At 32.5% G+C, this 12,708-nt stretch overlaps 3 protein-coding genes across 6 annotated transcripts; all 3 read left to right on the top strand.

The window, feature by feature from the left end:
* The first annotated feature begins 1,714 nt into the window (after positions 1 to 1,714).
* On the top strand, positions 1,715 to 3,601 carry LOC104749954 (tropinone reductase homolog At2g29150). Its single transcript, XM_087492953.1, has 5 exons — positions 1,715 to 2,178; positions 2,269 to 2,476; positions 2,575 to 2,788; positions 2,870 to 2,976; positions 3,249 to 3,601. The coding sequence occupies exons 1-5, from the start codon at positions 2,114 to 2,116 to the stop codon at positions 3,438 to 3,440; spliced, it is 786 nt and encodes a 261-aa protein (XP_087349079.1). The 5' UTR covers positions 1,715 to 2,113; the 3' UTR covers positions 3,441 to 3,601.
* A 977-nt stretch (positions 3,602 to 4,578) lies between these two features.
* On the top strand, positions 4,579 to 5,949 carry LOC104749953 (tropinone reductase homolog At2g29310-like). Of its 3 annotated transcripts, none has more exons than XM_087492955.1 (5): positions 4,579 to 4,738; positions 4,814 to 5,020; positions 5,161 to 5,347; positions 5,439 to 5,545; positions 5,638 to 5,949. In XM_087492955.1, the coding sequence occupies exons 2-5, from the start codon at positions 4,976 to 4,978 to the stop codon at positions 5,830 to 5,832; spliced, it is 534 nt and encodes a 177-aa protein (XP_087349081.1). In that variant the 5' UTR covers positions 4,579 to 4,738; positions 4,814 to 4,975; the 3' UTR covers positions 5,833 to 5,949. The 3 variants fall into 3 exon arrangements, with proteins under 3 accessions (XP_087349081.1, XP_087349080.1, XP_087349082.1); XM_087492954.1 differs by having other exon boundaries at positions 4,591 to 4,738; positions 5,235 to 5,347; XM_087492956.1 differs by having other exon boundaries at positions 4,607 to 4,738; positions 4,825 to 5,020.
* A 5,127-nt stretch (positions 5,950 to 11,076) lies between these two features.
* LOC104749951 (tropinone reductase homolog At2g29310) lies at positions 11,077 to 12,587 on the top strand. Of its 2 annotated transcripts, XM_087492952.1 has the most exons (6): positions 11,077 to 11,187; positions 11,270 to 11,382; positions 11,476 to 11,683; positions 11,762 to 11,978; positions 12,069 to 12,175; positions 12,270 to 12,587. In XM_087492952.1, exons 2-6 carry the CDS (start codon positions 11,318 to 11,320, stop codon positions 12,327 to 12,329), a joined length of 657 nt encoding a protein of 218 aa, XP_087349078.1. In that variant the 5' UTR covers positions 11,077 to 11,187; positions 11,270 to 11,317; the 3' UTR covers positions 12,330 to 12,587. The 2 variants fall into 2 exon arrangements, with proteins under 2 accessions (XP_087349078.1, XP_019093761.1); XM_019238216.2 differs by lacking the exon at positions 11,077 to 11,187 and having other exon boundaries at positions 11,230 to 11,382.
* The last annotated feature ends 121 nt before the right edge of the window (positions 12,588 to 12,708 follow it).

Below are 12,708 nucleotides of genomic sequence, written 5' to 3'. Positions count from 1 at the left end.
AAAAGTATAGTGGAACAAATTGAAGCAAAAATGTCCTTTTAAATCAATTTGACCTTTTTATAAATTTATGCAATATGGGTTCGCTATGAGTAAAACAAGAAACCTAATTAATAAGAAGATATTTCCGAAAACAAACTATTATTGTAATAATCCAATAATGAAAATTTTGTCCTTTCTTCTCTGTTTTATAAAACACTAGATGAATACCCGCGCTATAGGCAGACTTTATGGTTTACCATTTTTTAAACAATTTAATTTACTACTAATTTATTTATTATGTAGAGTTTAGCTTTGTTTTTTTTAATTGTGAAAATCTTGAAAAATATAATTTACATTGAAAATCAAAATGCTATATGCTTCAACTCAGGTCTATTTGACATTTGATTGATCGTGGTTTACTGGCCGGCTTTGGTAGTTGTTGATTGGTGCTTTATTAGGTACATGGATACTCTCATCAACGACCCCAAGCAACATAACTTGAGAATGTTAATAGAATTGAGATTTGAGAGAGTATATATTACCGCCTATGTCACTGATTTTAAGAATGCTAATTGTAACACAACACAACATGATTATAGCGCACTTATTTCATTGTTGTTGTTCCGTCTCTGTCACTGAATTTCAATGATTGTAACATAAACAAGATTATGCTTATTCTATTCTGTTGTTGTTACGTCTGTATCTGATTTTACATGTTAATTGTAATACAACATGATTATATATACTTATTTTTTTGTTGTTGTTGTTCCGTCTTTGTCGCGTTTTTTTGTTTGTCTTAAACTCTCACGACGAGAACGGCTTTGTCGTGTTTTATCTCGTGATTTCTTGATTCTTTCCCCCAGAAACAAATAATTTAAGATCAAGGCACGATTACAGATTACATGATCATTTCTTGATTGTTTTAATACTTGTCTAAAACTTACAATTCTTGTCTAAATACTTAGAGATTTAAACATTTTACAATTCTTGTCTAAAACTTCAAAAGACAATACTTTTAATGAAAATTTGATCTAAAGATGCATATTTTGTAACAAATAGTTTTTTGGCTGAATAAATTTTATATTCATTAAGAAAAAAGCTTAAGTATTTAGATATATTCATACTTAAGCTTCTCAATTAAATACTATGAAACACTAACATTTTCTATTTATCAAGAATTGTAGATTGGCTAAACTCGTTAATAGATATAATTAAGATAGACATTTTCTTTTCATGTCAGCTCTTCAATTTTTTGAATATAACTCTAGAATTTGGTTTTTAATAAGAATTTTAGTCAGTTTTCTTTTTGACAACTTCTAAATATTAAAATAGGAAAACCAATAGTCATGAATTTATTCAACTATCTTCCTCTTTTTCTCAGTATTTTTCTAAACCAACATTCTACAGTTTTATTCAAATATCTTCCATTTGATAGTGAACAAAACTCTAATCTTCTTTATATATAAAAATTTATTTCTTTAGGGACAAACTTTCATAATTTTTTTTATAATATTAATCAATATCTCTATCACTAATGCAACTTTTCAAACTATTGACAAATTTGTAACGCTTAAACCATATGCCAATACATTCATGGTTTATGCCAAGAGGAAGAAGTGACGCTTTGATTCACTCGCGATGCCCTTTTGTCTTTTGGCGATGCATCTATTTTTTTGGGACATGTTGTAAGCCTCTTTAAATTTTTTTATGTAAGTATTGAAACTGTTTGTGATATAAATTTTTTTTTAAAAAATTGAAAGATGTTTTATATTCCTTTAAGTTTAGGTCTGTTTGCTTTTAATAAAAATAGATAGGTAGCACTCTCTCTACTGCTGATGTGTCGCTCTCTCCACTACTGATGTGTCACTCAAATGGAAGGAGTTGGTCATCCTCCTTATATAGATTTTCTTTTTGCCCCATTCAAGATGAAGAAATATATTACAAACTTTGAAGCCTATCCATTGGTCAGAACCACTATCTTAGATATTTTAGTCATTGTTCTCTGATCTCATACGACTACATAATATTTCCACCACACATACAAACATATATATTTCACACTTATATGATCCAGATTCATTGTATACATAAAATTTGTGGCTTTTCTGGTCAATTCAAGTAAGATACAAGAAAAATGGAGAAAAGATGGAGTCTTCAAGGTATGACTGCTCTTGTGACCGGTGGCTCTAAAGGCATCGGGTGAGTCATGAACATTTTATATGTTCTTTTTACTGTATTGTGATATTTTGGTATGGAAGAACCAACTATGTTTGTGTGTTTCATGAACAGGGAAGCTGTGGTGGAGGAATTATCAATGTTGGGAGCAAGAGTCCACACATGTGCAAGAGACGAAACTCAACTTCAAGATAGCTTACGTAAATGGCAAGCAAAAGGGTTTCAGGTTTCTACTTCTATCTGCGATGTTTCTTCTCGTGAGCAACGAGAGAAACTCATTGAAACCGTTTCCTCTCTCTTCCAAGGAAAGCTCAACATCCTTGTAAGTATACATATATATAAGCTTCTTCTTCTTGGGCTTGGGATGTACAAGAATCAAACCTAGTGTTTTGTTGTATCTATCAATTTATACATATGTAGGTAAACAATGCGGGAACGTTTATAGACAAGCCTACTACAGAGTTTACAACAGAAGAATACTCGTTTATAATGGCTACAAATCTCGAGTCGGCTTTTCATCTCTCACAGCTTGCTCATCCTTTACTAAAAGCTTCAAGTTCTGGGAGCATCGTGTTCATTTCCTCTGTTTCTGGGGTTGTGCATACCGGTTCATCCATCTATGGAGCAACTAAAGGTATATTATATGTATGTATATATTCAAACAGCGACTGATGCATCGTGTTCTGAGACTTAATTATATAAATGTGTGTTTTAGGAGCTATGAATCAGCTGGGAAGAAACTTAGCATGCGAGTGGGCAAGTGACAACATAAGGGTTAACTCTGTGTGTCCATGGGTCATAGCAACTCCTTTAGTTGCCGATGTAAGGCTATTAATTAGAAATTTATAAAACCAAAGATCTCCTTGATACTACAAAAAATAAGATAAAGAATAAAATTATTACATATGATTATATGAATCTTTAACTTAAGCCAAAGATTATATATTTCTTGCTTCGTAATTTAATTTTAAGTGAACATCTCTCAGATTCTTAGAGAATTTTTTAAAATAATAACATGTGAATTTTTAATTAATTAAGTCAAAGCTATATTAATATTACTTCATAGTTTTAACATGAGTGAAAAAAATTCTCAGATACTCAGTGATGAAAAGGTTAACAAAGCAGTGGAGAGCAGGACACCGATGGGGCGTGTTGGAGAGGCAAATGAAGTCTCATCGCTTGTGGCATTTCTATGTCTTCATGCAGCTTCTTATATAACAGGTCAAACTATTTGCGTTGATGGAGGTTTCACTATTAACGGCTTTTCTTACAAGCCTCAGCACTAAACCGTTGATTGTTTGTTTTTGTTTGATTTGAAACTTAAGAAGATTCAATATACAATAAATCAATAATGGTTTGAAACCTCGATCTGTTAGCAAACCTTTGAATGTCAACAGAATAGATGATTTGGATTTGTTAGCGTTAATGCTATACTTTTTGGGACTAAGTTCCTCTCTCTTCGTAAACATTCATAACATAGTCATATAGAGTAAAAGAAGAGCACAACTTAAGACTCAGATAAGAAAGTTGGGCTTCGACAGTCATCAACTTACTCGATCTAAGCCTAAAGACATGATCAGGTAATATAACAGTATTATGCTTTACAATCCCTATGCAAAATGATGACTCAATGGACAGACCGACAGATGGTGTCTCTATTGAAGATGTTGACTATATAAAAAGCCAATTTTGCTTGAACCGTACCACACTATCAAATTTTTTGTTCCGCACTACTAAATCTACGGTTACTATTCGGACCCATACTTTATAATTGACACTTATCTGATCCACATTCATAGTATACTTATACTTTGTGGCATTTTGGTCACTTCTAGTAACATACAAGAAAAATGGATAAAAGATGGAGTCTTCAAGGTAAGACAGCTCTTGTAACCGGTGCAGCTAGCGGAATCGGGATTGTCTTTCTCTTCTCTTTATCATCTCTAGTACCCTCTGTTATATGCTTCTATTATAACATCCTAAATGGTCAAGATTTCAAGGAATATAAGTTTGCGTATTGTTTAGGTATGCCATAGTGGAGGAGTTAGCTGGTTTTGGAGCTAGAATCCATGTATGTGACATATCTGAAACTAAGCTCAATCAAAGTTTAAGCGAATGGGAAAAGAAAGGGTTTCAACTAAATATCCATCATTTTTCATATATATCCAAAGTGTGAAATTAACAGTTGCCTTCTTGTTATTTTAAATATAAACGTGGAAATAAACGTTTACTGTATTTGGTTCACGTACGAGTCTGACTTATAGTTTCAGTTGTCTTTTATGAGTGAAGATATTGAAAAGAAAAAATGAAGTTAAGTATTGGTTGAAAGATTTTTGAAAAGTCATTTTTGCAAGGGACCACTAACTTAGATTTTTTAGTCATGTTCTCTCTAACTCTCTTATGGCTACATAACATTTCCACCACACACTTATTTGATCCACATTTATCATTGTATTAGTATATATACATAAAATCTGTGGCATTTCTGGTCACTTTAATTCAAGTAAGATACAAGAAATATGGATAAAAGATGGAGTCTTGAAAGTATGAATGCTCTTGTGACCGGTGGAGCCAGCGGAATTGGGTTAGTCTTTCTTATATTTTCTATATACATCATATCTTTCCTATGTACCCATCCTGATGGGTCAAGCGTGTTTAGGTATGCCATAGTAGAGGAGTTAGCTTGTTTTGGAGCTAGAATCCATGTATGCGACATATCCAAAACTCTGCTTAATCAAAGTTTAAGCGAATGGAAAAAGAAAGGGTTTCAAGTGAGTGGCTCGGTCTGTGATGTAACCTCTCGTCCCGAGAGAGAAATCTTATGCAAACCGTCTCCTCACTGTTCGATTGCAAACTCAACATTCTAGTAAGTAAACGATCTTGATATACATAAACACCTAAGCCTAGTTCTTCAATGAGTACTCCTTAACAGAATTGTAATGCAAACGCTTAAGCATATATGTTCATAATATATGTGTAAATAACGTGGGTGTAATTCGTGGGAAGCCAACAACAGATTATGTGGAAGAAGATTTATCTTTCCACATATCAATAAATTTGGAAGCTGCTTTCCATTTTAGCCAGCTTTCACATCCTCTCTTAAAGGCTTCCGGAAATGGAAGCATCGTCTTTATTTCCTCGACTACGGGGATTGTATCAGTTTCATGTGGATCCATTTATAGTCTAACGAAAGGTAACCAAGACGGTTTGTACTAGAGGCAGTTTATTGCAAGACTAGCAAACCAAGACTGGTTTTTATTTCTTGTTCTTCATTTCTTTTGTAGGTGCTTTGATTCAGCTAGCTAAAAATTTGGCATGTGAATGGGCAAAAGACGGCATCAGAGCCAACGCTGTTGCTCCTAATATCGTCAATACTCCTATGTCTCAATCTGTAATAAAACAAAAGACGACTTCTAAATATACTTGGTGTGAATGTAACAACCTCAATTCCTCTAATAATTTCTCAATTGTGTATTCTTAAAGTATCTTGAGGACGTAAGTTTCAAGGAAGGATTGTTCAATAGAACTCCACTTGGCCGTGCTGGAGAGCCGAACGAAGTTGGATCACTTGTGGTCTTCTTGTGCCTTCCTGCAGCTTCTTATATTACTGGTCAAACCATTTGTGTTGATGGAGGGTTCACTGTTAATGGCTTCTCTTATCAGCCACAAGCTTTATAATGAACTTTTCTAGTTTCAATCTTTAAAGTGTAAATTTAACTCTTCAAACAAACGTTGCATACAATGTAAAAACTTTTTTTTTTTTTTGAATCTAATTTACATTATTTTCAATAAAAATATATACATATATATATTGAGCTTTTCACGTTTTCTGTTCTCTCTAATAAAAACTCTCAAGCTATGAGAGCTTATGATGAGTTTCTGTCCCATGTAGAGAGTTTACTTTAGACAGCACAATTTTTACAAACAAAAAGACACTATGTTAAGCAGTTAATTCTTTTGACTTTTGAGCTATGTTGCATGGGAAATCTTTTTGAGCTCCGTTTTCCGTTTCCGAAAGGTTTGGAAACGGAAACTCAAGGAAACTCGGAAACAAGACACAAAAACATGATTCCTAGAAATTTCTGGTTGGAAACACGATGGAAACTCTATTTCCATTTTGGAAACACGACAGAAACCTTTTTTTTAGTTTAAAACTTAATAATTAAATAATTTAGAAATATAAAACTTTATTATAGATATAAATATATAATATTATTAGTGTTTTAATAAAACTATTTAAAATTTATATTTTGAAAATTTATATTTTGAAGCTTTGTTGTTTGAAGCTTTTTGATATGATTTTTATGTTTAGTGTTTTATTATATATTTATAGATATAAATATATATATATATATATATATATATATATATATATATATATATATATATGTATACACATGTATATATCCATACGTTTCCAAAACGTTTCCATTTGCTAATTTTAGAAAAAGTCGTTTCTCGTTTCCAAAACGTTTCGCTTCCGCGTATCCGTTTCCCTTTCCATGCAACCTAGCTTTTGAGTGACTAATCTATACCAAAGAGTAAACCATGACAACTAAACATATCCATCATTTGCCACATCAAAAGTGTGAAGGTAACAGTTCCATTTTAGTTATGGGAGATTACTCAGATGTACTCCAAACTAGGTAATATTACCAGAATCAACAAATCTTTTTATTATTACTAGGATATTTCAGGTATTTTAAAAATACATAGCGTTCCCTTGTTTTATGTTACCGGAAAAACGTAATTACAAAAATGTCATTGCCACGTCAGACGCTACGTCAGAAATCGCTGATGTGTATTAAATAACTCAGCCGTAACGCTTTTACAGAGACAATGACGGCTGACTTATGGTATGTTGGGGCTGATTTATGGAAAAAAATTTCAGTAAGAGCGAACGGCTGACTTAGAGCATAACTCAGCTAAGCGTTACAACTGACTTAATGAAATCTGGCTGAGCCGTCCTTACGGCTGAGTTTTTACCCGATGGTTGAGTTGTCAAAATTTTGGCTGAGTTATCACTACGACATGGCTGAATTAATTTTTTCTGGCTGGCTGAGTTATGAACAACGACTGACTTATGAGATGTCGTTAAGGCTGAGTTATGGTTAAACACTATAACTCTGCCGTGATAAGCTGACTTATCGGACAACTCGGTCGTTTTACGACTGACTTAGTAGCAAAAGATTAATGACTAGAATATCATTCAGTTACGGTTGACTTATTAAACAATACGGCTAAGTTATAAAGTTTCGGTTGATTAAGCAGCTGAACTTGGCAGCCATTTTTTTGTTTTTTAATTACTGTAATAGTATTCATGTTGCGGTTGAGTTATAATCTTGTTTTATGGCTGATTTAATTAGGCTGATTTACATGTTTGTTTGGTGGCTGACTTGCCACTTCGGACGCATCATCCATGTCATCATTCCATGTCATCATCTTCTCCGGAAATACGAAACCTCGTTTTTTCGACTTCCAACTTCTTCACCTGGTTCAAAAGTGAAGTTCTTTACCTTGTTCTTCACTTCTTAATTTTCCTCATTCTTCTTCATTTTCTTTCATGGATCCAGTTCCGCTAATTGTTGTTTCTGGTAATTGGGTAAAGAAACATAAATATGTATTTAACATCGATGATAAAGGGTGTAGAGTTGTGCAGATAGATGCGGAAACAACACACGACAAGTTTGTGAAGCTTGTTCTCGATGGTTACGGATTGAACGCGAGGAAGGATGAAACGACTAATAAGTCAGCCACGAAGCATTATAAATCAGCCGTCATATGAATCTATGAGACCTTTCGGTTTCCCTTACGTATTATAACTTAAGCCGTGAAGTAATATAAATCAGACATTCACTTTCAGATTATTTATTGTCATAAGTCATCCACCAAGCATTATAACTCAGCCGTCATATCAATCTATGAATCCTTTCGTTTTTCCTTAAATATTATAACTCAGCCGTGGAATAATTTAAATCAGATGTTCACTGTTAATAATGACGTGGAATCATTTGCTGTTGTGTATTTTTTTAATATTTTCAGAACAAAAAAATAAAAAATTAACCTAAGTGGTAAATTGTAATTATACCCTCGACAATAAATATCTGAGCAAATTTCAAAAAAAATTATACATATGAAAAATAAACCAATTTTTAGAGTACATCTTGGTAATTCTTTCTTTAGTTATCTTATTATATAAACCTTGGTTCTCAAAGTTAGTAACTCACCAGATCATGACACATGTCAATTTTCACGATTAAATATCAAAGTTAGTAACTCATCAGATCAGGACAAGTGTCAAGTTTAACGATAAAAAATCACAGTTTCAAAGTTTAGTAAAACAAAGCGTAAGATAATTGCAATCTAACTATATTTAAAAAAACAATTAAGATAATTATACTATGTGTCATCCATATCAAAGTTTCACTGTTACAAATATTCTCAACCACTACATGGTAAAATAAATATACTACTTGCCATTCATATTTGGTTGTATAATGATACTATCTATCATAACATATTAAATTTTATGTCTTTGTTTGCACAAAAAGATAAATAAATAAATTTTATGTCTCTATGGTTAGCCAATTTCGAACACTGAGCACTGCAACAAGATTTGTGAAGGCACATGCGAAAAAAACCAAGATCATGAAGAACCGAGTGGCAGTCTTAGGAAAAAAGCTTTTAAGTTTGAACTAATTTTTTTATTATATAAAAAATCTTACTCTATAAAGTAGGGTTTTCAAATTAGCCTTTAACATGATCATGACATGTGTCAGTACACTGATGAGATGTTAACACGTGTCAAAATTTATTTTTTTAAAACAGCTAATTTAGAAAAGAACATTAAATCTAAGTAAAATTTGCATGTTTATATCTAAAAAAAATTAAATCAAAAAAGAAAATGAACAAAACTAATCTATTTTCCATTATATGTTACTTATATTATACGTGTTATTTCAATAAGATTTTGACATGTATAAAAAGTAATTCACAAAGCTTGTATATTATTATTAATAAATAAACAGTGAATAACAAATTTAAAAAGAATAACATAATTTATGTAAAAAATTATTATTTTGAAACATAATAGGACAACAAATTAATAAAATAACATTATATCTACATAACATTACATGTTTATATCGAAAGCTTTTGATCTTTGATTTTTTTTTCTGATATAATTTTGTCGATTTATTGTGTGGGTCTTTGATTCACGCGGTTTTTTTAATGGAAGTTATCAGATGCAATGAAATGAAATCGAAATATACTAGGTTTTACCCCGTGGTACACGAGGGGTCTATTATTTTGTTGATATGATACTGCAATAGTTTAGTGGTGCTTGTAGTCGATAGTGAATTGCAGCTATATATATATTGTTAACGGTTGTAGATAGGTTTTGTATAAACTCTTTATTCGCTAGTTGAGAATATAAATTTTATGATTTGGTTAGTTATGATTTAGGAATGAATGATATGACATATTCTTATTTTGATTCTCAATTGATATTATTGGATTAATAGTGTACATTTAAAGCTAATAAGAATTTAGCAAATATGTAATCGTTTATTAAACGCAAATTAAATATTTCCTAAGATGTATTCATCTTGAATTAGTTGCTATATTATAGGGATGTTATTGCAGAATTTGTGTTATTAATTCTTTTTGTCAAACTCAGCCCTAAAAATTCGGTATGTAAATTAGATCTTTCCTAAAATACAAAGGACATTAATTGGCATTACTTGGATGTAAATAAGTATGCTATGGATTAAAAACCGACCCAAAATATTCGGTAATCTTAAGGAGGATCCAGATAATTGAATCGGTTATAATTTTAGTTAAAATCTGACCAAAGTTGGCAAAAAGCCAAAAAGTGATGACACCCTATTGTACTTTAAAAATGTATTTCGACCTCTATATGTGGATATACTTGTTTGGTTATAAATATCCTAAGAAAAATTTTAAAATATATATATCCGTTTATAAAAATTCAAATCACATCATATGCTGAAAAAATCTAAAATTTTATTAACTTTATGTATTAAATAGTAATTAAAATAATTAAATATAAGATTAAATAAAAGTGCAAGGAGAATTATATTTTAATATTGATTTAAATTAGGTAAATAGTTTTTAGGAAATTAATATTATCAAATAAGGAAATGATTGTGTTTGGTTGTAAGGATTGTAGAGAATTTTGTTGAGACTTGTTTGGATACAAAGATAAGAGAGGATAGCACAAAAATGTTAAGATAGATAAGCCCGCTAATTTAATCGAGGATGGAGACACTGATGGAGGTTCTAAAAGTGATTCTACAGTTAGTAACATTATAAGTTTGGAAGATAAGTCGGTGGTTGATGTTTTTGGTCAATATTTAGAGTTGTCTTTTCTGAATAATGTTGATGATTTCGGTAATGAAACAAGAGCTGGTTGATCGAGTAATTGAGAAGTCGTTTTAAATTTGAAAAATAAATAAAATTTCTTTATCTATTTTTAAAAAATTGTTTAAGATTTAGGATTTATTTTTTTCGATAATTTTTAAACCCGCACGATGTGCGGACTGTGGCTTAAGGCATTGGTTTGCTAAATCGACATACAAGATTCCCATCCTCATTCCGAAACAAAGAGAGTAAGGCCACTTGTGACCTATCTTCTTGGTCCAGCTTCATTCGCAACTTCAGCACCAGCACCTATCTCTAAGTTCCTATGACCGAGTCTTTCTGGCCCCTGTGAACATCTTTTCTTAATTATCTAATTTTATATAAAGACGTGGAGACGTTTACCGTAATTGGTGCACGAGTCTGACTTGTAGTTTTAGTTATCCTTTTGGACCACTAGCTTAGATATTTTAATTTAGCCGCCACTACACACTTATCTGATCCACATTCATTATAAACATATCAAATCTGTGGATACATATGAAAAATAAACCAATTTTTAGAGTACATATTAGTAATTTTTCTTTAGTTATTTTATATAAAGACGTGGAGACGTTTACCGTAATTGGTGCACGAGTCTGACTTGTAGTTTTAGTTATCTTTTTGGACCACTAGCTTAGATATTTTAATTTAGCCGCCACTACACACTTATCTGATCCATATTCATTATAAACAGATCAAATCTGTGGCATGGTCGCTTCAATTCAAGTAAGATACAAGAAAGATGGATAAAAGATGGAGTCTTCAAAGTATGACTGCTCTTGTCACCGGTGGAGCCAGCGGAATTGGGTTCGTCTTTCTTCTCTATTTTATCTCTACATCAACTTTTCAATCTATTGTTCTGTTTGCTGTTTAGCTTCCTGATAGGTCAAGAGTGTTTAGGTATGCCATAGTGGATGAGTTAGCTAGTTTTGGAGCTAGAATCCATGTATGTGACATATCTGAAACTCTGCTTACTCAAAGTTTAAGCGAATGGGAAAAGAAAGGGTTTCAAGTGAGTGGATCAGTTTGTGATGTAAGCTCTCGTCCCGAGAGAGAAAAGCTGATGCAAACCATCTCCTCGCTGTTCCACGGCAAACTCAACATTTTAGTAAGTGAAATTAACTTATAGTATAGTAGTACTCCTTAATAGAAATCTAATGCAAACGCCTAAGCATATATGTTATAGGTTAATAATGTTGGTGTACTTCGTGGGAAGCTAACAACAGAATATGTTGAAGAAGATTTCTCTTTCCACATGTCAATAAATTTGGAAGCTGCTTTCCATTTTAGTCAGCTTTCACATCCTCTCTTAAAGGCTTCAGGCAATGGAAGCATCGTCTTTGTTTCATCTGTTGCAGGGATTGTATCACTTGATGGTGCATCCATTTATAGTCTAACTAAAGGTAACCATGCATGGTTTGTACTAGAGGCAGTTCATTGCAAGACTGACTAACCAAGAAGGGTTGTTTTTTGTTGTTGTTGTATTTTTATAGGAGCTTTGAATCAGCTAGCTAAAAATTTGGCATGTGAATGGGCAAAAGACGGCATAAGAGCCAATGCTGTTGCGCCAAATGCTATCACAACTCCTATGTGTCAATCTGTAATAAATCAAAGACAACTTTTTACATGTTTTTGTGTGAATATAACAACAACCTGAGTTCCTCTAATATTTTCTGCATTGTGTATTCTTTAAGTATCTTGAGGACGTCAGTGTCAAGGATGCATTGTTGAGTAGAATTCCACTTGGTCGCTAAGGAGAGCCGAATGAAGTTGCATCACTAGTGGTGTTCTTGGTGTCTTCCTGCAGCTTCTTATATAACTGGCCAAACCATTTGTGCTGATGGAGGTTTCACTGTTAATGGCTTCTCTTATCAGCAGCAGGCTTGAGAATGGTCATGTTATGTTCTTGTCTTAATATCCTAAACTCCCTATTGGCCTTGTAACCTGTCAAAAACTCTGCTCAATAAAATTCTATGTGGATTCTTTCCACAAGAGAGAAACACTTATGCAAATCGCAGAAGGTCGACATTCTCTCTTATACCCTTTCCTAATGTTATACAATGGTTAAGATTTGAGTATTCGTAAAACAGGATGAACAAGAAACCTAGCAAGGATAGGTTTCCGATTAAGAAA

The sequence above is a fragment of the Camelina sativa genome, chromosome 16 (genome assembly GCF_030686135.1).
Source record: "Camelina sativa cultivar CO46 ecotype springtype chromosome 16, ASM3068613v1".
Taxonomy (NCBI): domain Eukaryota; kingdom Viridiplantae; phylum Streptophyta; class Magnoliopsida; order Brassicales; family Brassicaceae; genus Camelina; species Camelina sativa.
The sequence above is the reverse complement of the archived record's forward strand: the minus strand, read 5'-3'. Positions and strand labels throughout refer to the sequence as shown.